The 24,139-nt window shown below is 45.5% G+C and overlaps 1 protein-coding gene across 3 annotated transcripts in view; it reads left to right on the plus strand.

Moving 5' to 3' along the window:
* Window positions 1–24,139, plus strand: part of MRAS (muscle RAS oncogene homolog) — a 60,030-nt gene that overhangs the window by 10,129 nt on the left and 25,762 nt on the right. The window contains exons 2-3 of one of the 3 annotated variants that reach the window (XM_073305034.2): window positions 4,223–4,421; window positions 19,359–19,569. In XM_073305034.2, coding sequence (XP_073161135.1) covers window positions 19,377–19,569 — 193 coding nt within the window. In that variant the 5' untranslated portion in view covers window positions 4,223–4,421; window positions 19,359–19,376. The remainder of the gene's footprint in view (window positions 1–4,222; window positions 4,422–19,358; window positions 19,570–24,139) is intronic. The other 2 variants (XM_073305035.2, XM_073305033.2) reach the window with 2 other exon arrangements.

Here is a 24,139-nt window from a genome sequence, read left to right on the forward strand (position 1 = left end):
AAAAGATGAGGTAGTCAGAGTAAGCAATCTTGGAAAGGGCTTTTAGAACCCAAGGGTTGGAGGGAGGGGGTTGTACATATGCAATTAATATGAAACAATCAAATTTCCAAAAAAAATTGCTAATGTTGACCAGGATCTTGAAATGAATGGGGAGCCGCTGGAGTTGCTTGAGGGTTGGGGCTATGAAATGTGACTATAATATTGCTTCTCACCAGTAGGTCTCAAAGCATTTTACGAAGGATGTCAGGATCATTATCCTCAGTTTACAAATGGGGAAACTGAGGCACAGAGAGGCTGACTTGTGCCTCAATCTATGACCAGAGCGCACATACGTTTATAACACCTCTGATGTGAAAGTCACCTTTTGATACAATTAAAAAAAGACTTTCTGATAGCTGTGACTGAGACTACGGGAAGCTGGCTAATGAAATGATTATGAACTACAGCAAATTATCCCAGGGTTACAGTGCACTAAACACTGTTTAGAAGCCAATACACTAAAAAAAATTTTGTTTTTGGTTTTAGTTTTAAATATGAGGAAATTGGCACAGTGGGCAGAACTGACTGACTGAACTGTCATTTCCCCCTTCCTTAAGACTGGGTGTATACTGAATTCAGGCATTACTTACATGAGGCAAAAGGACATGGACCCAAAAATGTTGAGGGTTCAGTGGCTAAACTGAAACATGCTGTGGCAGGAAATAATCCTGTCCCTTAGCAGCCCTGATTTATAAACCAAAAAAAAAAAAAAAAAAAGGCAGCTGGAATCTGTACCATTTCTATTATGCTTCTGTCCTTTTTCATAGAGAATTGTATATCCAGAAACTTGTCAAGACGTTGTCAACCAGCTTATGTTGTATTACCGCTCACATGGTCAAGATAAAATATAGCACTGTTGATAGTTCTTTCGACTGATAAGATCTAGACTGAGGCAGATCTTGGCTGTGTCCTTGAGACCTTGTCAAAGCGTGTACACACACATGCAGTCTGTGGGTGGAGTGGGATTCCTTGTGTGAGAGAGAATTCAGAGTTCCATTGAATTCAATGTCAAAACTCTTGTTGACTTCGGGATTTAGCTCAGAAAGAATACAAAGCACAAGTAAGATCCTTACCTGGAGAAACACCTCAGGCCAAATGATGGAAGCCAAGACACTTCACTGCAAAAAAGTGTTTGTTTGATTTTTTCTTTCCCAGTGAGAGATTACCATATTAGCGATCCCACTGTAAAATCCTAGTGGAGACAAGGGACTCTTACTTTTTAGGCAGGGGATAGCTAGGACACATTATACACTGGCACATGGTTGTCCTTGCCCATAACAAAACTGCAGATGCTTTTTCTCCAGTAGGATTTTACAGTGGGATAGCTAATGTGTGTGTTATCCTGTGGAAAAACTACATAAAAAATAAACGTGTGTGAAGACAAAGTCTAAATATGGTTCGGTGAAACATTCCACTGAGTTTACCACAATTACTTAAAACTCATGAGACGCAAAGCAATGAAGCTTATTTAGAATATTTATTTATTCTATTATTTAGAGGAATACCAGCTTGTTCAGCAAGTATTCATAACACGAGAACCAGGGGTCACCAGATGAAACTGTTAGGAAGCAAGTTTAAAACAAACAAAAGGAAGTGTTTTGTTTTTTTTTCACACAATGCAGTCAGTCTGTGGAACTCCTTGCCAGAAGACGTTGTGAAGGCCAAGACTATAACAGGGTTCAAAAAAGAACTAGATAGACATTGATGGACCTATCCTCCATGAACTTATTAGCCAGGATGGGCAGTGATGGTGTCCCTAGCCTCTGTTTGCCAGAAGCTGCGAATTGGACACAGGGGGTGGATCACTTGATGATTACCTGTTCTGTTCATTCCCTCTGGGGCACCTGGCATTGGCCACTGTCGGAAGACCGGATACTGAGCTATATGGACTTTTGATCTGACTCAGTGTGGCCATTCTTATGTTCTTAAGAATGATGCCTCAGCAGAAGGCAAGGATCTGGGTGCATTTGAAAGACTTTAGTATTCTGGGATATCCATCCACCTTTGATTCCTTGGATAAGATCACTGAATGTCATCCGATGAAGTGAGTTGTAGCTCACAAAAGCTTATGCGCAAATAAATTTGTTAGTCTCTAAGGTGCCACAAGTCCTCCTTTTCTTTTTGTGAATGTCAGGAGGAAGCCAATGGGATTTTTTTTAATGCAGAATTCCTATTTTTGTTGTGTCCAGTTCTACTTTTCAGTTGATGCATTGATCAAAGTGATGCTGCCAGTTGCTTAGGAAGTGTCTCATACCTTTGGTTAAATGAAGGTGAATCCCATGCAGCATGGCTGTTAGTTTATTATCCATATAGACAACTATGTATAGAATCCTCCAATGATGCCACTGCCTTCTAAGGCAAGTAAATGGTGAGGGCCAAATCAGGATGACTGTGTCCTTTTAAACAGTGCTTATATCTGTGCTGTAACTACTAATCTTCTGACCTTTCTAGAAAGGTCTCTGTCTCAGCTAATGAAGTCCTTTTTTTTTTTTTTCTCCTATGTCAAACGGCATCTTTACTGTCCATGCAAAGTAGTCAGGACTTCGGGTTTTTCAGATCTTGCAAGAGAGAGCTGCTTCCATGGTTACATGCAGTTAACTATGTTGCGACGCTAGAAGGAAGGAAAAATGGGGTCAGCCTTCCAGAAACTGAACTTGTGTGTTTGTGAAATCTACTTATGCCAACCTGATCATAGAATATTAGGGTTGGAGGAGACTTCAGGAGGTCATCTAGTCCAACCCCCTGCTCAAAGCAGGACCAACACCCACTGAATCATCCCAGCAAGGTTTTGTCAAGCTGTGCCTTAAAAACCTCTAAGGAAGGAGATTCCACCACCTCCCTAGGTAACCCATTCCAGTGCTTCACCACCCTCCTAGTGAAATAGTGTTTCCTAATATCCAACCTAGACTTCCCCCACTGCAACTTGAGACCATTGCTCCTTGTCCTGTCATCTGCCACCACTGAGAACAGCCTAGCTCCATCCTCTTTGGAACCCCCCTTCAGGTAGTTGAAGGCTTCAATCAAATCCCCCCTCACTCTTCTCTTCTGCAGACTAAATAACCCCAGGTCCCTCAGCCTCTCCTCATAACTCATGTGCCCCAGCCCCCTAATCATTTTTGTTTCCCTTTGCTGGACTCTGTCCCATTTGCCCACATCCCTTCTGTAGTGGGGGGACCAAAACTTGACACAATACTCCAGGTGTGGCCTCACCAGTGCCGAATAGAGGGGAATAATCACTTCCCTCGACCTGGTGGCAATGCTCCTACTAATACAGCGCAATATGCCATTGGCCTTCTTGGCAACAAGGGCATGCTGCTGACTCATATCCAGCTTGTTGTCCACTGTAATCCCCAGGTCCTTTTCTGCAGAACCGCTGCTTGGCCAGTCGGTCCCCAGCCTGTAGCTGTGCATGGGATTCTTCCTTCCTAAGTGCAGGATTCTGCACTTGTCCTTGTTGAACCTCATCAGATGATTAAACTTGCGGCTTCCTCTCTGATATGCAGTATCTGGGGTGGGCTGAGCACCTCTGAGACAAGTATATGATGCTGGAGAAGTTATTTTTGTAGTGTATTAAGCTAATTGGACAACCACAACTTGGATTCATGGGGCAAAAGCAGAAGAATTGGATTGTTTAGTGTGAAAGATGCTCCATGGCTATGAGAACGGAGGGATTCTTCAGATGAGATTTATTTATTTTTTGCTTACAGCTTTAAGAAAATCTCTGTGAAGTGATTATGTAAGTGATGCCATTTGGAGCTGTGCTGCTGTTTCTAGACTCCCACATGTTCTGGGTTGAATCTGGAATGTCAGTGCTTTATTCGTAATGCAATAAAGTCTCTTGTGCTCACCTAATTTATATGTGCAAAGTAATTCATGGATTGGAACGGTCTAAACTCACTCGCTGACTGTCAAAACCATAATATCTGCCAAACCACAGATTATAATGAAAGTGTTAACAGATACATATCAAAAGCAGTGAGATGTGGCAAATGATTTGAACAACTCTGCTTGAAGCACACAGTATGGATTTAAGAGGAGCGGTGGTGACTTAGGATTTCTACTCTTGGGGTTTTTTTCTTTTTTTCATAGTGTATCTCTTTACTAAAACTGTAGCCCCTACAAATCAGACCTATCATGAATATTTCTAAAGTGTATTAATCTTCTACTTCTATCGTCTGAAAAGGTCTGGGATTTCCCTCCCAATGCAGAGCGTGACGCAGCTGACAGGGCAGCTGGGCCAGACTGAGCTGCTCGCATCGGGGACCTCCAGCAGCCAGAGCCCCTCCCCTGCCCCCCCCCCAGCCTCAGCGCTCTGGGGGGGCACAGCAGCATGTCTGGCAGCGGCTCCACGCGGAGCCAGACACCTTGCTTTAAGCAGCACGGTAAGGGGGCCGGGGAGCTGGAGAAGGGGCATGGGATCCCGGGGGGCAGTCAGGGGACAGGGAACAGGAGGGTTGGATGGGTTAGGTGTTCCCTGGGGGGGGGGGCTCTCAGGTGGCAGGGGTGTGGAGAGGGGTCGGGGCAGTCAGGGAGCAGAGGGGTTACATGGGTCAGGGGTTCTGGGGGGGCAGTCAGGGGACAGGGAGCAGTTGGATAGGCATGGGAGTCCCGGGGATCTGTCAGGTGTCGGGGGTGTGGATAGGGGTCAGGGCAGTCAGGGGACAGGTAGGGGGTGGGGTCCTAGGGGGAGAGTTAGGGTGGGAGGTTCTTAGGAGGGGCAGTCGGGGACAAGAAGAAGAGAGGCTTAGATAGGGGGTGAGGTCCCAGGGGGCAGTTAGGGGTAGGGGTCCTGGGAGGGAGCAATCGGGGAACAAGGAGCAGGGGGCGTTGGATGGGTTGGGGATTCTGCAGGGGGCAGTCAGGGGGTGGGAAGTGGGAGGGAGTGGCTAGGGGGTGGGGCTACCTCTCCCCCCCACCCCCCTGTGGAGTGTCTTTTTTTTTTTTTTTTTTTTTTTTTGAAAGTTCAAATATGGTAACCCTAATCCCAGAATATGGGGAAACTACCATGTCCTAAAGTCAATATTTGAATTATAGATAGATGGATTCTGCCTAACTTCAAAGCTACTCACCAGTTGTGTGTTTTACAAAGTTTAGGGACAATTCTGCCCCCTGTTCAAACTCTCCCACTGCCCGGCAGCCCAAGGTGTGGGGGAGGAGGGCTGTAAAAGAACTGAGAGTATCACAGCCTAGGAATCTGCACTGCGGGACAGAAGCTAAGATATACCTCTCAGCCACACCACAGGTCACAACCTCCTCAATACCCACCATCTCAGTGCTCTTACGAGCAGCAGCGTAAGAGGACCAGGGCTCAAAAGCGGAAGCAGTCCACACCTGAATCCACAACCTATCAGACTGCCTCTTCTAAGCACTCTTGACAGGTTGATCGAGGGCCTGAACAATTACATCTTGCAACATCAGCTGCCATCTACACACCTGTCATGTCCCTTCAGCAGTCAACTGACCTTCTTTCACAAAAGTTAGAATATCACCTCTGACAGATGGATCCTGGAGATTATTTTGAAGAGTTAAGCCATTCAATTCATGTCCCTCCCCCATTCCAACCCTCCTTCCCCAACTCCCTTCAGGCAAGAGTGAAGGGGGATTTGATAGCAGCCTTCAACTACCTGAAGGGGGGTTCCAAAGAGGATGGAACTAGGCTGTTCTCAGTGGTGGCAGATGACAGGACAAGGAGCAGTGGTCTCAAGTTGCAGTGGGGGAGGTCTGGGTTGGATATTAGGAAACACTATTTCACTAGGAGGGTGGTGAAGCACTGGAATGGGTTACCTAAGGAGGTGGTGGAATCTCCATCCTTAATGGGTTTTAAAGCCCTGGCTGGGATGATTTCGTGGGTGTTGGTCCTGCTTTGAGCAGGTCTCTTCCAACCCTAATATTCTATGATTCGATGATCACCTTGGTTCAGGAGCTTTGTATGCTTGACATAAGCGGCCTTATGCAGCCCTTCCTTGTAGCCCCTGGTGTAGGGGGAGGGAAGAGAGCAGCATTACATATAGTGCTACAGGAAATCTAGGCAGCTCTGCAGCCGGTAGGCAGCCCTGGGAAGTTTAAACAAAGTAGAGAGTGAGGAGAATGCAGAACAAGTCAGTGGGATTGTACAAAAAGGGATAGGGTGAAAAATTCTTTGTGTGTGTGGTGTAAGTGCTTCTACCCACAATCTCCCTTTAAGATAGACAGCAGCATTCACTGTGGCTAGAAAGTATGTGGTGTTGAATCAGCCTTAGAGAAGATGTGTACCAACAGGTTGAAGGTTTTGGAACTAGTTTCGCAATCGCCCTCCCCCACCACCCAAAAAATCCAACTGCCTCACAAAAGCTTAGACTCCACATGGTTCACCCATCTCTAATATGCACTCCTCATCCAAGGGGGAAGTGAGCACTGTGCTGTGCAACTGCTGTTAACTCTGCGCCTGTGAAAGAGTGCAAAATCGCTGTGAAAATGGCCCGTGTCACTCCCTAAGCTGTACAGCAGTGATTCTGCAGAGGTGTAAAAGGCAGTTCAGTTCAGTTAGATACTTTGAGTATGTGGAGCAGGAGTGCAAAGTCAAATGCACCATTAAGATGCAAGGGGAGGGCATTTGGGGTAAAACAGGCTTGTGTCCTTACTGTGACTCTTTATCCTGTGTTGTGAAACCTGCCCAAAGTGGACACAGATCCCAGTCAAGTCCCTCCTGAGCACTACACAATATCTGTGAGACCACACAACAGAGGGCCACTGAGGAGCTGAACGATGATAGGTAAACAGTGCAGTCCAAGTCAAATCCAGCAGGTCCTGCCACAGGTCACTTTGGTAGGAACATCTCTCCAGCTGGGGATGTAGCCAGGGGAAAAGGAAGGCCGGGTCAGGGGGTGTTGACAGCCCATCCTGGGAAGGTATCTATTGTTCTGGATAATAAACATGCAATTTAAATATTTTTGTAAAACAAGGTGCGTTTATCCACTCCTCACTGGGATCTGTGAATTCTGCACCCCCAACAGCTCAGTCACCTCTGTCTGTGCTCTTCAACTCCCTGAAGAGCTGGCTAACACCAGTTAAGTTCTTCCACACACATCCTTTGCAACCTTGGCTGTTGCCCTCTTATGAGTCAGTCACTGGCTTGATTCTGTCGCTGCTGGTTGCACCCTGTTGACTGCAAAAAGCTGGTTTGGATTTACACCCTCCCTGGCTATAATTCGACCAGTCTGCCCCAGATTCACACCTCGGTCGCGGGACAGCCGCAGAGGAAAGGCCAATGGAGGCAAAAGCTTTGATGTTCTGCATGGCACTGCAAAAGACTGAGGGTTAAATCCTGGCTCCATTGATGTTAATAGCAAAACTGCCATTGATGTGAGTGGGGCTAGGATTTAATCTACAGCCTTTAGCATACACTTACATATAACAAAGTCTCTGTGGTATTTGGGAATTATATAAATGTAAAATGGGGGAGACTGGAAGGTCCGCATGACAAGTACACCCTCAGCTGCACGTAGGCAGTTGGCATGCACCTTTGGTTGCTAGCTACTGTTATTCAGAATGGCATGGGTGCCATTTTCAGGTACTGACCTGGCACTTTTGGCCTCCAAAGGCTTTCGCTCGCAATGAAACCTCAGAAGGGCTAAAATGATCCTGGTTTGGGGTTTTGCTCAGTTTTTGAGATCTGTGTTGAGTCATTCAATGTCTAACAAGAAAAAGGCTCATTTTGCTAGCCCTAGTGATGCTTATCGCTTCATGCAACTGGAGGGCCTGATTTTGAAGTCCAATGGAAAGACTCCCATTGACTTAATTTAGTTTTCGATCAGGGCCTAAAGGAGCAAATACCTCTGCATTTTGTCAAGGTCTGCTGTCTTGTGAGGTGAATGGACTCTTGTCTCTTCACGTACGCCTTAGGTGGGGGAAGGGGGAGCTGAAGTGGAGACCAGGGATATGGGGTAATATACAGTACCTGCACTTCTGGCAGGAAAAAGCATATTTATGCAAAGGAACACCTGTCGGATGTATATGGGCAGAGTCTGTCACTAGGACCCATCTGAAACACCACTCCCTGCTCCATCTCCTTCCTCCTCCACCCCTTCCATGGGAAATTAGAACTCCAGCACCTACGGTATTCCTTGCAAGACCTTCTCATCCCCTCTTCATCTCCATCTAAGATACTCACTCTCCCCGCAGCTGTTAAACCCTTTCACCTCATCTTCCAGATGTGCAGGTTATCGAGGTTTGCCTCAGATCCGCATCTGTCTGCATAGGTGTCCACTATCCTAGAGCCATCGCGGGCCTGGCCACTGCTTCCTGCAGCTCCCATTGGCCAGGAACAGCGTACCGCGGCCACTGGGAGCTGCGAGCAACCGTACCTGTAGATGCTCAGGTAAACAAAGCGTCTTGCGGCCTGCCAGGGGTTCATCCTGAACAAGCCGCGAACCAAGTTTGGGAACCCCTGCTTTAGAGTCTCCTGGATTTATTTAGAAGACTAAATGAAGTAACCAACAGTGGTGGATTTCAGGGGGTTTATTGGCACGTCAGTGAGCTCCGATGTGTAAGCGGGAAGTTGCCCATTTCCAGGGATTGTACTTAACAGGAAGGGCAGTCATTGGAATTCCAAGGCATTTCCTCCTGTGCAGATTTGTTCTTTCTATTATCTCTGTATGGGCAGGGCCAGCGAACATCTCAGATATCTGATTTCTTTCTACAGCATGTTTAGTTCAGCTTCAGTATTTCCATGATAACATAATACAGGCATCTCTGGCTTCAGTGGTAAAGAATTTAAGAGCAAAACAGGGCTTTCTGTCATCCCTTTACAGCTCTAATAAGGCTTTTGATCAGAAATAAATTAGTGAGGGAAGGGATTTTCCATGTTTTAGCTAAATGCACAAGGAGTGAGGGGAATTAAGGGTAAGAGAGAGAGCCATTTTCCTCAAACCCTTGTCTGCTGTAATGTGCAAGGAATTTTTCCTTTCATCTCTGATGCAGAGTTCAGAACAACTTCCAGTAGAAACAATCCCAAATAAGAAATCATTTAGTTATAACAAAGACCAAGTTTATGCCGAGACAGTGCGTGTTTAGCTTTTGGTTTAGCCCTCCAGTGCCACCAGCTACATTTCTAGAAAGCTGCTGGCTTTTTTTTTTTAATTATAAAGATGAGCCAAAGTTGTGACTTAGTTGCCTAAAAATGTGGGCCTGTTTTGTCCCCAATATCTGGAAAGGTCTGCCTAGACTCAGATTTCCTTTTGCATTTTGAGAAGAACTACAGCTCAAAGAGAAAAGTGCTGAAGATGAAAGACGCTGTGCTTGAGGGAAGAGTAATATCAGTTGACGCTTGTCAGTAAGGTGACTGATACTTGCTGCTCTGCATTGGACATGTGCCAGAAGACACCCTCTTTTAAGTAAATGTATCTGAGCATTCAGATCCAGTTTGGCCAAGAGAGATGCAGCCATTTGTTACAGCTCAGTGCTGCAGGAGGGGCTCCAGCTGCCTGTTGTCACTTAAGAATTTGCAGTGGAAAGAGGGGAGACAGAGAGAGAAACGCCTACTCGAGTAATTTTCAGTGACGTGGGGGGGGGGGTTTATTCAGGCTATAATTTTGTGTTTCCTGAAATAACTACTAAGTGCTCATCAAGCAGCAGCTGCCTTTTGTGTGAATCTCAAGTGCATTACACCCCTGGTGAGTCTTCTCTTACAGTAAATCTGAGAGGTGTTGTGATCTTTTGTTCAACCTGAGGTAGAAAGGTCTCACTGGCACAGAAAGTGAGTGGGGTTCTGTCTCCTGGAGCCAGGGCATAAAACTCTCAGCCCTATATGAGGACATGAAAGGGCAGGCCACTTCCTCAGGGAGCGATAGGCCTAGGAGCTGTGGTTCCACCCAAACAATTGTGTTTTGAATTCAGCTCAAGGTTTTAAATCTGTTCTACTGAAGACCTTTATTGATGGGAGATAATTTTACTTTTAAAGCCTGATTGGCTCCTGTTGGGGGAGACCTTTAAATTAATAAAAGCCATGAGAGGTACATCCAGATTCTGCTTTGGTCCCTGCTCCAAAAGGAAATGCCTGCAGTTCACATGCCTGATCTTGCCAGGAACTGAGCTCCATCAAGTCCCATGGAAGCCAATGGGAGTTAAGGGCATTCAGTGCCTGACAGGATATTCTCAATGAGAAATCTACAAGCCTTAATCTTCACTCTGATGCTGAAGGCCTTCAGCAGCTCTACTTCTGGAGGAGGTCTGATATCAGCTGCCTGCACCAGTAATCACTTCTAACACCTCTTTCAGCATTTTTAGCATTGAAGGGCTCCACCTTTTCCTCTATATCTGTGTGTGAATCTTTGTTGGGGCACTGGTTGAGCAGCAAACCCAAAGTAAAAGTGAAACCCAGTTCTCAGAGCCATCTGTTAACTGCCCTAATTTTGTAACTACCTGTTGGTAGTTACTTCACATGTATCTGAAGAGGCAAACAGACCCACAAGATTTAAACTGACAAAAAGTTAGTTCTTGGAGTCTGCCTAATCTTGACTGGCCTAACTCTCACAACATTGCTTCTCCTGTGCTCTGTAGTCTACACTGGCTCCCAGTTCCTTTTTGGGTATGATTCAAAGTGTTGGTTGCGATCTATAAAGACCCAAATAGTTGAGTCGCTGGTTGTCCTCTCCTCATATGTCAGGCGGTGACTGCTACATCTGGTGAAAATAATCTCAAGTGCTTCAGCTAACAGCATAGAACAGGAGGTGATGTGCCGGTGCAAAGGCATCCCAAATTTTGGAATTTACTTTCTCCTCGATCCAACACAGCCAGAGTTCTGGCCTTTGGGACGTGCTGCGAAGCTTGCCCGTTAGAGTTCTGTGAAGTGTTTCGTTAAGCAGTTGGTGTGGGTGAGCTGTGGGCAGGGGAAGAGTTATTAGTCATGGTGTCTGGAGGAGTTGGCAGGGCTTTGCTGTTTATATTGGTCCAATTTGGAGCTGGGGAGGAATGTCTGTTTATTGAAATTGTGCACCAAGAGCATGTGACAACAGCTTTCTACAAATCAAAGTAAGTCAATAGTAAATAAATTCCTTGGCCACAGGCAGCTCAATCTCAATTCCTATAAAAACACAAAGAGATTTACCGATAGCATCCAGCTATAAGCCCAACTCAAACACCCTGCTGCTGCTGCGCTGCTCAAGCAATGAGTTCCCTGCTGTGGGTGTCATTTCAGCGAGAAGCTGAAGGAAGGAAGTGAGCTGGTTGGACACCATGGAGACCAGCTGCAGGTTTCCCAAGGTTTCATAACTTGATTAAGCAATTCCGACATTGCATGTTGCCATGGATACTGTAAATTCATTGTCATGCAGAGCTTCTCTGTCCTAAGTCTGGATCTTTAATTGCTGTAACTTTAACAGCAAGACAAGGGGCTTGGTTTTGACCTTGACTTGAGATGCCAACTCTGAAACCAGAATCCGAGCTAAGGTATACAAGTGTTATTGAAGTTAACACAGCAAGTATCTGGACTAAATTCTCAGTTAGTGTAAACAGCAGTAGCTCTGTTGAACTCTGTAGCACCATGAGTTAAACCAGCTCAGGTTGTGAGCCACTTGTGCAGAGCAGCAGGTTTCACAATAATAACAGGAGTTGTACAATGTGTGTCTGACTTGTAGCATTGTCCCATGAGGGTTCGGTGACAAGCTGTCGGAGCGTGTCGGTTTAATCGTCTCTCTCCTTTTGTTTGTTTGTTTTTCTCTTTCAGCTTATGTATGACAGAGATTTTCTTCTGTGCTTAGGGCTTGTCTTCACATGCACTGGTGCAGCTTTAGTGAAGATGCTACTACACCAATGGGAGAGCTTCTCCCCTTGGCATAGTTAATCCACCTCCCCAACAAAAAGAAACTATGGTAGATAAACTGAGTTCCGTGCAGTTCCTTTTGCACGTATGTCTCAAGTAAGTCCTTAACCTGAGGTGCTTGTTGTGTTTGGACCTCAAAGACTCCATGGCACTGTTTATAAGCCAATTCTTTCTGTTCTTCATGCTGGTAGTGGCTGCCTTTCTGAGGTGGCATATTCATAGAAGGCAATATAGATCAACATTCCTGCATTGACTTAAACAGAGGTAGGCTGATTTACACCAGCTGGGGATCTGGCTTATTTGTAAAGTGCTTTTGGATCCCTTAGAATAAATGACTGTATTATAAGATAGTAAACTGAGTAGTGATAATCACATGCTGCTTTGAATTCAGACAGTAAAAAAAAGAATTCTCTGTCACACCAACTGCAGATTCTTTCTTCCTTGCAGTACCTCATATCTCCCCCTTCCTTCCCAGACTGTGCACTTTACGAAACACAAGTGAGTAAGTCACCCTGAATGTCGTGTATTTGACTGTAGTAACATGATCTGCTAATGTTCAACTTCTGTGCACCAGGGTGCACTTTCCAATGGGTATCAAGCTTTCTGGTTTAGGGTTTGATCTACTTGACTTTGTAGATGGTAAACTCTTCAGGACGGTACTGTAATTTTTGTTGTGTTTGAACATTGCTTAGCACAATGAGCCCTGATCCTGGCTTGATGCTCACCTTACAAATTAATAATAGTCTTGAGCATTGTTGAGTACAGAGTGTATATTTAATTCTCTCAGGCAGGCAGCTTGGGAGTTGGGGCAGTTTTAAGCACTGCAGCTGTTGCTCATTCTGCAGCTGAGCGAAGAATCAAGATGCTTCCATGCAGCTGTGACGTCTGCAAAGCCCTTGTTTAAGTGACCACATGTAGACGTTTGCTCTGAAACGACCCACAAAGAGTTTTGTTAGCCATGATGGTTGTGATCCTAGTGGAAGGGGTGTGCTATGACAGGAGCAGGCAAATTTTTTGACCCGAGGGCCACATCTGGCTATGGAAATTGTATGGCGGGCCATGAATGCTCATGAAATTGGGGATTGGAGTGTGAGAGAGAGTGAGGGCTCTGGCTGGGAGGGGTGTGGGCTCTGGGGTGGGGCCAGAAATGAGGAGTTCAGGGTGCAGGAGGAGGCTCCAGACTGAGGCAGGAGGTTGGGGTGTGGGGGAGGGGGAGTTCTGGGTGGGGGTGCAGGATGAGGGGTTGGGGGTGCAGGAGGGTACTCCGGGCTGGGACCGAGGGGTTTGGAGGGTGGGAGGGGAATCAGGGCAGGGGGTTGGGGGTGCAGGCTCCAGGTGGCGCTTACCTCAAGCAGCTCCCGGAAGCAGCAGCATGTCTCCCCCCCAGCTCCTACGCAGAGGTGCAGCCAGGCAGGTCTGCATGCTGCCCCATCCACAGGCGCCACCCCTGCAGCTCCCATTAGCCACAGTTCCCGGCCAATGGGAGCTGCAGAGGCAGCACACAGAGCCCCCTGGCTGCCCCTACATGTAGAAGCCGGAGGGGGGAACACGCTGCTGCTTCCGGGAACCGTGCTGAGCCACAGCATGTGCAGAGCAGGACAAGCCCCGGATCCTGCTCCCTGGCTAGAGCACCGGAGCAGGGCAAGCCCTGGACCCTGCTCACCAGCAGGAACTTGAGGTCTGGATTAAAACGTCTGAAGGGCCAGATGCAGCCCCTGGGCTGTAGTTTGTCCACCCCGTGCCATGAGGAACATTCTGTGCAAGTGACATGTAAGGCTTGAGCTCAGACTTTTAACGGAAGGCGTGCTTATTTGGAAGCTGGGCTTTTCTATTGCATGTCTGTGTACACTGTAGGAAAATCAATAGAAATATTTAAGTAATTCTGCTGCCTTTTAGGTCCATTTTCATCCACAGTGGGCTGATATGATTTAAAAGATTTCTGTTGTTGGTTGTTCGCTCTGAACAAACTAATTTAATGTCTGAATTTTCAATTCAATTTTCTGCCACTTCTCTGTAAGGGGGATGGAGGTAGTGTAATTTACAAGCTGGTGTTGCCCCTCCCCCGAGATGTGGCTCAAGCCTTCTCTGTCTTGCTTGCTGTTTGTAGTGGCTTCTCCCCTGATCCTGGGTTGTTTTTTGTGATGCCTGGTGACTCCTCCCTGTGCCTATGCACACGGAGTGTTTTCTCGTGGGAAAGTGAATAATGCTGCTAACTAGCAAGGAGGATAAAATCCAGAACATGCAAAACAATAAAGTACACAGCACAAACTCCTGCAAAAGAAATGACACACCCCAATATGACAAGGAGGGGGGAGGACTTTATTGGGTGTAGGAAAATAGGATCTGGGGAGGGAAAGGGTTAAGGGTAACTTTTTTTTTATAAATTTATAGACCTCAACAATTTTCTACCTCCTAACACTCTCAACTCTTCCCAACCCCCAGCTTCTTCCCTGGCAAATGACATACTGGGGATGAGGGCTGCAGCGCTGTGAACATTGGCCAGCTTAAGTCTCCACTCAGTATCTTCATCCCTGGATGGAGCAGGGTGCTCTCCGGGCTCCCTAGTCTGCGGTCCTGTGGAGGTTTCAGCTGGCTCTCAGTAGCTAGTGATGGTTGGAGCTTTGCTATTCCGGACGCCCGTCTGTGCAGGGTTGGAATTGCCTGACCCGTCCACTGGATCCTATTGTAGTGCAAAGACTCTCTTTGACCTGCAACAGAGTTAATCAGAAACTCCCTGAGCTGTTCTGCTTCTGTCTGAGCTCCCAAACTCAAAGCTCAAAACTAGCCTCTGCCTCCAAGTCAGGCCATCCCCTGTCACTGAGCAGCTGGGCAGCCCTGGCTCATCACTGGCCAAGCAAACTCTTGTTCATCTCACCCCATGCAGAAGCCTCCCTGTTGGCCTCAGCAGGAGTTTCTAGTCTATTCTGTGCCCGCCGCTGACTCAGTGCATGCTGGGAAATGGTGTCTGAGGGCTCTGGTAGCCATTATTGCTGTAGTCCCTTGGGTAGGACCCCTCTGAGGCTCAGTCCACAATTCCAGGAGTTGGCCAACTCCAGTTGGGGGATTACACTATTCAATATTGCCAGTTTCTCACTAGTTCTTCTAATGTGCACAAGGGCTATAGTTGAAATTTACACACTGGACTATTTATTAACATTGTACTTTCAAAAATATTTCATGGGGGTTAAGATTGGGATTTCTGAGGAAAATATTGAAGGGCTTAGTACTGAAAAGCCACTGAAAATATAACTCTTATGTCTACTGAGAAATAACTTGTGGTTTATGGTGAGGTCAGCAAGTTGCATGTGTTCATTCTCACTTGTGGCCTGCCTGCTACCAGATGAATGACAGCTTGGCTTTCAAACAGCTTGTCCAGAAACATTTAAGAGGACTAATATCTCCATGTATTGTGAAGCACCTGGAAAAGAGGTGAAATCCTGGCGCCGTTGAAGTCAATGGGAGTTTTGCCATTTACTTGAGTGGGGCCTGGTTTTCACCCAAGGTCTTCGCCCGTTGGGGTGTACAAGGAAAGGGTTTAGATGGCTTTTATGGGATTGCACTGGGTACAAAGGAAAGGAGGATTTGACCTGCAATATGCAAAAGCAAGCAGTTGCCTCAAAACCTTCAGCCAATCACATCACTCGTATGTGATGAGCTTGTGGTTAAGGCACTGGACCGAGATCCAGGAGATAAGGGTTCATTTTGCTGACTCTGACAAAGACTCTGTGTGTGCACACGCGCGCTCCTTAGGCAAGTCACTTAATCTTTTTATAGCTCAGATTCGCATCTGTAAATTGGGGATAACACTGCCTTACCTTGCAGGAATGTTGTGAAGATAAATTCAGTAAGTTATCTGAGCATGTCACACAAACTTTGTGATGGATACCATATAAATACCTACATTACTCCCTTTTCCCCCCCAATTCAGATGTTGCTGCTTGTTATAATGGACTGTCCAGTTATTATGGAGGAGTTTCTGCAATGACATTCTGAAAGTAGGGATGTTTCTCTAAATATCTAATTACCTATGACTGTTCATTAATACTGGCAGGTGTCCCCAGGTTTTCTCGTCTCAGCTCTGGTGAGACAGAACCACTTCTCGTTTTATCTTGCAATCCGTGTAGTCTCAGTGTCCCATTCCTATGGCAACAACACTGTAATATTTCTCCTCCTCTTATACTTGATGGCTTTCTCTTGAAAGAAAACAGTGAATCCAATTCTAGGAGTATGAGAGATTCCTAGTGTGTGATTCTGATGGAAGTTCAAGGAATTCAGCTCCTTACAAAACCTGGATCTGAATTTGTGTAACCTGAATTTATTCCCTCATTTACAGAAGTACTACAGGCTCAAGTCGTTCTCTATGGTGTATATTGTATGAAAAAAATCCCCATTTGGAAAATCTCATCTCAGCACTTAGCAGTGACCGTAATTGGGAATGAAATATCCAAACTTGTATTCTACTTCTCATCGGTTCAGTCGTTGTGTGATGATCAGAGAAGAGTAATGAGAACTGGATTCTGGAAAGCATTGGTTTATGTTCCCTCATGTCCAAAAAAAAAAAATAAAAAAAAAACCACCCCACACATGTCACAGCACAGTGGATCTTTTTGGTTGCATTGTTATGCTTTCTAGGCATGTAATTGCTGCTACATTTTGATTACAACTCTGAGGTCAGTATCCTACGTTCTGGAACAGTGGTTTTCAAACTTTTTTTTCTGGGGACCCAGTTGAAGAAAATTGTTGATGCCCATGACTCAACAGAGCTGGGGGTGAGGGGTTTGGGGTGTGGGAGGGGCTCAGGGCTGGGGCAGAGGGTTGGGGTGTGGGGGTGAGGGCTGCGGGGTGGGGCTGGAAATGAGGGGTTCAGGCTGTGGGAGGAGGCTCTGGGATGGGGCAGGGGTTTGGGGTGCAGGAGGGGCTCTGGGTTTCGGGGGGCCTCTGGGCTGAGGTGGAGGGGATGAGGGCTCTGGGGTAGGGCCAGGGATGAGGGACTTGGGGTGCAGGAAGGGGTTGTGGGTTGCAGGGAGCTCAGGGCAGGGGATTGGTGTGCGGACTTACCTCCAGCGGCTCCCGGTCAGTGGTGCAGCCGGTGTGCAAGGCTGGCTTCCCACCTGTCCTGGCACTGTAGACCACGCTTGCCCTACTCTACCCCCATGTCCCCATGTGGAGCCAGTGCTCAGGACGAGACAGTGCGCAGAGCCCCATGGCCCCCCACCGAGAAATCAGACCCACTGCTGGCCGCTTCTGGGGTGCCGTGTGGTGTCGAAACAGTTAGGCACTAGCCTGCCTTAGCTGGGCAGCACTGCCGATGGGACTTTTAAATGTCCTGGTCAGTGGTGTTGACCAGAGCGATCCAGTGCCTGACATGCCACAACCCAGTACTGGGTCGCGACCCGAAGTTTGAAAAACGCTGTTCTAGAACCCCTGGAGCACCAGGAGCAGGGAAACCTGCCACTGAAAAATTAGACAAAATTTATCTCTAGCTGGGAGAGGAAGAGGGTGAGTGAGTGACTGGGAAAGAGTCGGATCTAGTGCTTCTAGCAGAGGATGGAGAGCAGGGACTCCAGAGTTTCATTCCTTGCTGTGCCTCTTATTAATGGTTCAAAGGCTGTCCGACAGAGGCTGCTCTGAACTTGTCCCCAGCGGAAGCCACCATTGGCATTTCATAGGAACCAATGGAACGAGATGCTTTCTGTGCCATATCCTGTATTGGACTGCTGAGCATGCTCTGCGTTCGGACATGCCAGTCATTTGCACACACTTTCCTTTTGTGTAGTCAGCAAAGGATTCTGGGGCTGCCTCTTATTCATTGTCCACCATGCGAAACATTTCCTCCTGCTCAGATCAAATATGGAGTGAGGGTCAATCCCTGTGGTCCTAGCTCCGTGTTAACTTGCTCAGCTAAATCTTCAACAGAAGGCAGTGGGAGTTTTTTTTGCATACGTAAGTACTGAATGAAAACAGAGCAAGGTTTCTGGGATTTGGCCCTGAGTAACTAAAAGCTGGAATATGCTATAAAGCACTTGCCTGAGTGGTGACCAATGCAAAAATCTCTCCTTCCCAGTGGAGAGCTCTGACGAAGCCTGTACCCCTAATGGGTGTTTGCCCCCCACAGCCCCAGGGGAATGCAGCAGCTGTTCCACCCAGTCATATGTGCTCTCGTCTACTGCCAGACAACCTTGCTAGAACTAGGACTAGCTAGAAGCCGGCTATGTAGTCTCTAGAAAGCTGCTGGTTCTTTCCTCATGGCAGGCTGCTGCCTTGTGTTGTGGTAGCAATGCTCCTATGTGCATACACACAGAGTGTTAAAAGCAAAACATAAATACCCTTCCTGGAAGGTTGCAACATAACACTGTTTATTTCTTAGAATCTGGAAGAAATCTAACAACCACCACCAAATACAGAGAGACTCATAGCGGGCTGCTACCGAAGAGCCGCAAGCCCTAACGCATTGCACCAGATTGGCTCTCTTGCTGACAGACTGCTGAGGCCCATTCCTTCAGAGCCCCCTAGCCTGCAAGAAGGACCAGGAAATCCTTTAGAATTGAAGGTGATAGCCTTCCTGACAGGGAACTTGAATCCTAGCATTGCTGCCCTGGATTCTTCTGTGCAAGCTATTCTAAACTTTATAGTGAGAGAGGACAAGCCTGCTAAGTGCCTTTTCATATGCCTGCTGAACCAGGATTTGAACTCTAACCTGCTGCATCATCCATCACACCCTATTATGGGTGTTTGCCTGGCGTTTAGCAGGCAAGGCCGAAACTAACTGCCTCTTAGATGTATGATGTATGTAATATGACACACTCAAGGATGTGCTGGCTCGGGATTCCTAATGGATTATGGTCACTGGTTCAAGTGTAACAAGAGTTGATAGGAACTGAAGAATCATTTGTAACTTAGCTGTTTTGACCTTATGTGCAGATGATTTCATTGTCTCAGGCTAGTTCCTAGCGGAGAGGGAGCTGTGGGTGGGAGCTTTGTGATACATTTTGGCACAAAGTAGCAGACTCTGTAGAAAGTGGAAAAGCCCAGATAAATCATGGAAACATGACCACCTTCCCTTCCATAGCAGTGGTCCATCTAGATCAAGACTTGCTGGTATATGGGGGAAGAGTTTGCAGTGCCACTGTGCTCTGCCGGTCCTGTCGCTGAAAGGACTTTGTCCTTCAGCGCTGTCCAGCCCGCACTGAAATCCTAATAAGAGCCCAGATTGTGAGTGGCTTCTTGGAAACCAATGGGGATGAACAAGCATCCCCCCTCCTGCTTCCCACAGTCCCTCGGAGTGGCTGCTTGCAATATTGGTGCCTATGGAGTACAGAAACTGCTCACTCCTGCTCTTCTCCAAGATGTTGGAAAGGGAACAGGGAAGATGCAAGGTCATGGTCCCCTTTCTCCCTCAACCAGCTCAGAGTGAAGTTAATGGAAGGAATCCCAGCCATGGTGACTCATGGAAACCGGTATCCAGGTAGCGATCTTGTTGTTGCTAATGTACGGTATGAGTCAGTCTCTCTTTCTCCTCCAGGTCTGACCCACTGGAAACATGGCTACGAGTGCTGTTCCAAGTGAAAACCTGCCCACATATAAACTGGTGGTGGTTGGGGATGGTGGCGTGGGGAAGAGCGCTCTCACCATTCAGTTCTTCCAGAAGATTTTTGTGCCAGACTATGACCCAACCATTGAAGATTCCTACCTGAAACACACAGAAATAGATGGCCAATGGGCAATTCTTGATGGTGAGTAACCTACTTCCACTCGGATCTGTCCATTCTGACAGTACTCAAGCACATCTGTGTACGGACATTTTCCATATCTTGTTGGGTTTACAAGCATCTTCTACTCCAATTTAGGCGATTTGTAATTATACTGCAAACCACCTTGTGAGCTATCTGTACACACTAGGCAACTGGCTTCTTGTAAAGCTACAGTACTCTGCTGTATCATTTCATGCAGGTTCATAAAAACCTATGCATTACCAGGGAAGTTTATATGGGGGGATGCACTATGTTTAATTGCCCACCAGGGCATCACAATGAAGAGAATTTACTATTTGCAAAATGATTTGTACAACAACTGATGTGGCACATAAATAGGGCAATCTTTCCCTTTCCATGGCCCCCAGTAATTCCTGATCACCTGCTATAAGCAATGCTTGGAAAAGCCTCTTGCCTCAGGTGTATCTGAGTGTGAAACTTGCCCTGGCAAGTGAGGGGACCTGAAATATGAACGTAGACTGAGATGCATCCGAGTCATCTGAAGCCATCCACATTAAGCAGAATGATAGTGCCCTTTGTTAAGCCGTCATTGCTATGAAATATCATTTGGGGTTAAATTGATTCCCTAAAGTGATGTCCTGCCTAAGACGTGTATGGTGTAATAATAGTAAGTGGATACCTGAGTGAGGACTGAAATTTTAAAATAAATATCCACTGCAGAAGACTTTATCCTCCAATAATTAAAGAACTCGGGTACCAACTGCATCCTATCATATGAGGGAATTGTTTCTGTGATGGGTTACATTTAAGTCCACCTTTTAACTAACCAGTCAGATGCCTGTGTGGTGGTGCTTGTAACTGAGGATAGATCACTTGTGCTTCTGTTTTTGTTCATGCAAGAAAAATAAACTGAATTTGCTAAAATTGCAACATACTTGTTTTTTAAAAGGGAAAATAGGTTGACTAGAAGCTCTAAGGGAAAGTGTTCACTGTCAGAAATCAAACTCTTAAGATGGTTTTATTTTCAACATACAATATCCAATATTAATGCATATGTATGCGTGTATACTTGTACTTGGACGATATAAATTGTGTCACACAAACTATAGTGAAGCACATGTGAAGGAAATTCACTCTTGCCACCCCTCCAGCATTTCAATGCAATCACTAAAAAGCAACTAAATCAGCCTGAAAATAGTATTGGTCAATTAATAGATGGAAATCGTGGAGTTATCAATAGTAATGCAGAAAAGTGTGAATCCTTCAATAAATATTGCTATATGTATTTGGGGGGAAGGGGGAAAGACGATGTAGTCATTTCATCTGGTGAGAATAACATTCTTTCCAGTTCACTAATATCTCAGGATGATATTAAATAGCGGCTATTAAAGACAGACATTTTTAAATCAGCAGGTCCAGATAACGTGCATCCAAGAGTCTGAAAAGAGCTGGCTGAAGAGGTCATTGAACTGTTAATGTTGATTTTCAATAAGTCTTGGCACACTACGGAAATTCCAGAAGACTGAAAGAAAGCTAGTACTGTGCCAATTTTTAAAAAGGGTAAATGGGATGACCCAGATAATTATAGGCCTGTCAGTCCAACATTGGTCCCGGGCAAGATAATGGAGTGGCTGATATGGAACTCGATTAATGAAGAATTAAAGGAAGATAATATAATTAATGCCAGTCAACATGGGTTCTGGAAAATAGATCCTGTCAAACTAACTTGACATATTTTTTTTAATGAGATTACAAGTTGGGTTGATAAAGATAATAGTGTTGATGTAATATACTTAGACTTCTGTAAGGTGTTTTACTTGGTATTGCATGATATTTTGATTTAAAAAAAAACCTAGAGCAATATAAAACCAACGTGTAGCACACATTAAATGGATTAAAAGTTGGCTAATAGATCTCAAAATGTTACTGTAAATGGGGAAACATCGTTGAGCAGGTCTGTTACTAGTGGGATTCCACAGGGACTAATTCTTGGCCCTGTACTATTTAACATACTTATCAGTGACTTGGAAGAGAACATAAAATCATCACTGATAACATTTGCAGATAAGACAAAAATTGGGGGATGGTAAGTAATGAAGTGGACCGATCACTGATACAGAGCAATCTGGATCTCTTGGTTAGCTGGGTCTGAGCAATCAATACATGTTTTAATACAGCTAAATGTAAGAGTACACCTCTAGGAACAAAAAATGCAGGCCATACTTATCCTGGGACTGTGAAAAAGACTTGGGAGTCATGGTGGAATAATCCGCTGAACATGAGGTCTAAGTGCAACAGTGTGGCCAAAAGGGGTAATGCAATCCTGGGATGCATAAACAGGGAAAAATTTGAGTAGAAATAGAGAGATTCTTCCACCTCCATATTTAGCACTGGTGCAGCCTCAGCTGGAATACTTTTGCTGTCCACAGTTCAAGAAGATTGTTGATAAATTGGAGAGGGTTCAAAGAAGAACCACAAGAATGATTAAAGGATTAGAAAACCTGCCTTACAGCGATAGACTCAAGGAGCTCAATCTAGTTTAACAAAGAGAAGGTTAAAAGGTGACTGAAAAGTACCAACATGAGGAACAAATATTTAATAATCTCTTCAATCTAGCAGAGAAAGATATAAAATGATGCAATGGCTGAAAGTTGAAGCTAGACAAATTCAGACTGGAAATAAGGTGTAATTAACCACTGGAACACTTCACCAAGAGTCGTGGTGGATTCTCCATCACTGGCAATTTTTAAAACAAGATTGGATGTTTTTCTAAAAGATCTGCTTTAGGAATTATTTTGGGGTCATTCTATGTCCTGTGTTATACAGAAGGCCAGATTAGATCATCACAGTGGTCCCTTCTGGCCTTGGGATCTAAATCTATAAACCATTAAGACATAATCATCCAGACCAACCACAAATCCCATGTATAAACACCCCCGCAGACTCCCAAGTTCCAGTATCATGAACCAGTCCCAAAGCACACGTCCAATTCCTCATAAGTGCACAGACAACCCAAAACCTTAACTTCAGCCTGTGATGCTAACTTTTTTTATGGTAGTGCTCAAGATGTTCTGGGACTTTGGGTATGTGAAGTTTGGCATTTGTGGCAACTGTCATTTTTTAATTACAGCCAGGCAAAAATATAAGAGGGAGGGGAGGGGAAGCCACCAGTATCTTTAAAAGGAGCTTTTTTAAATCTTCAAAAATCCCCAATTTTTTGGGATCAAAATTATTTTACTGAGAATTCAGTTGCACATGAAGGAGTTACGGTTACCTTTTAGTGAAGAAAAGCAGTGCCTAAAGTGTTTAAAGGAAGGCTATAAATTTTGCTTTAAGGCCTCAATCCTGAAAACATGTATGTGCTTAACTTTAAGCATATTAGTAGTCAATCACTCATGCTTAACTTTGAGCACGTGTGAGTGCTCTATTGCAAAAAACACCACAATACATATTTATGCCCTGAACCTGCAAACAATGTGAGCTTTTATTTAACTAATTAATTATTTTTACTCCAGTATTACATCAGATAAAAACCAGATCCTGCTGTTAACTGTAGCCTGCCACTGTCTGATTTGCCTCCTTTGTCCAGAACCCTGCCTTTTAAAGTGACAAGTGACCTTTGCTCTCTTCAGCCATGCCCTGCAGTCTTACATCACAATAACAGCTGCTCCACACTAGGGCTGGTCAGAACATGTATTTGTTTTCTTGGAATTTTTTTCTGCTGCAAGCAAATCTTTTTTTTTTTTTACACTTTCATGTAACTTATTTGGGTTTTCATCAAAAGCACCGAAAAGTTCCAAAGAATCAACTTTTTTTCTGTTGTCAACAAATGGAAGTTTTTCCTCACAGAACATTCTGTTGAATCAAAAAGCCATTTTTCACACCCCCTCCCGCCCCCCGAAAGAAGACTTTTTGAATAAGCATTTTTTGACTAGCTCTTCTCCACACATCTCTTCACATCTGGAATTTATTTCGGCCGTACCCTGGAACTGCATTCTGGGAATCCCACTTGGCTTTAGAATCCTCGTGCCACTGCTGACCTACTGCCTCAAAGGTAAAACTGCAGCAGCCTCTCTATCTTTCCCTCTATTCATCCAGCATTAGAAAACTCACCATTCACCCCTGAGGCCAGCTAGTTGGGAAGAAAAGGACATTCTTGTTTGAAACTGCATGTGACCCTCGCCTTCCCCCTTGAGAGAACAAAGGGTGTCTCTTACCTGCTTCCTTTGACACTGTTCCTTAAAGGGCTTTGCAGCAGGCTCTTAAGGTTAAAAGGTGTCTTTTTCATTGAATTATCTGGGCTTTTGATCAGGTTCTAGTATCACAGAACAACACAAATCCTTAGACAGCTGCTCGTATGCTAGGTACATACTGTAGCACCTGGATCGATCGGTCTTCAGCTGTCATTAAGACTGCACTGACCACAACACGTCCACCATTCTTCTCGCACTCTTGCCTTTCTTCTCCACGTTCGTCCAAAACATTTAACAATGTCATCTTCCCATCTTCTTGGAGGCCGACCGGGTGGTCTTTTCTGTTCTCACAGGTATCACTCAGCAATGATTGCAGTCCACCTATTGTCCATGAGCCG

Source organism: Lepidochelys kempii, chromosome 11, assembly GCF_965140285.1.
Source record: "Lepidochelys kempii isolate rLepKem1 chromosome 11, rLepKem1.hap1, whole genome shotgun sequence".
In the NCBI taxonomy this organism is placed as follows: Eukaryota; Metazoa; Chordata; order Testudines; family Cheloniidae; genus Lepidochelys; species Lepidochelys kempii.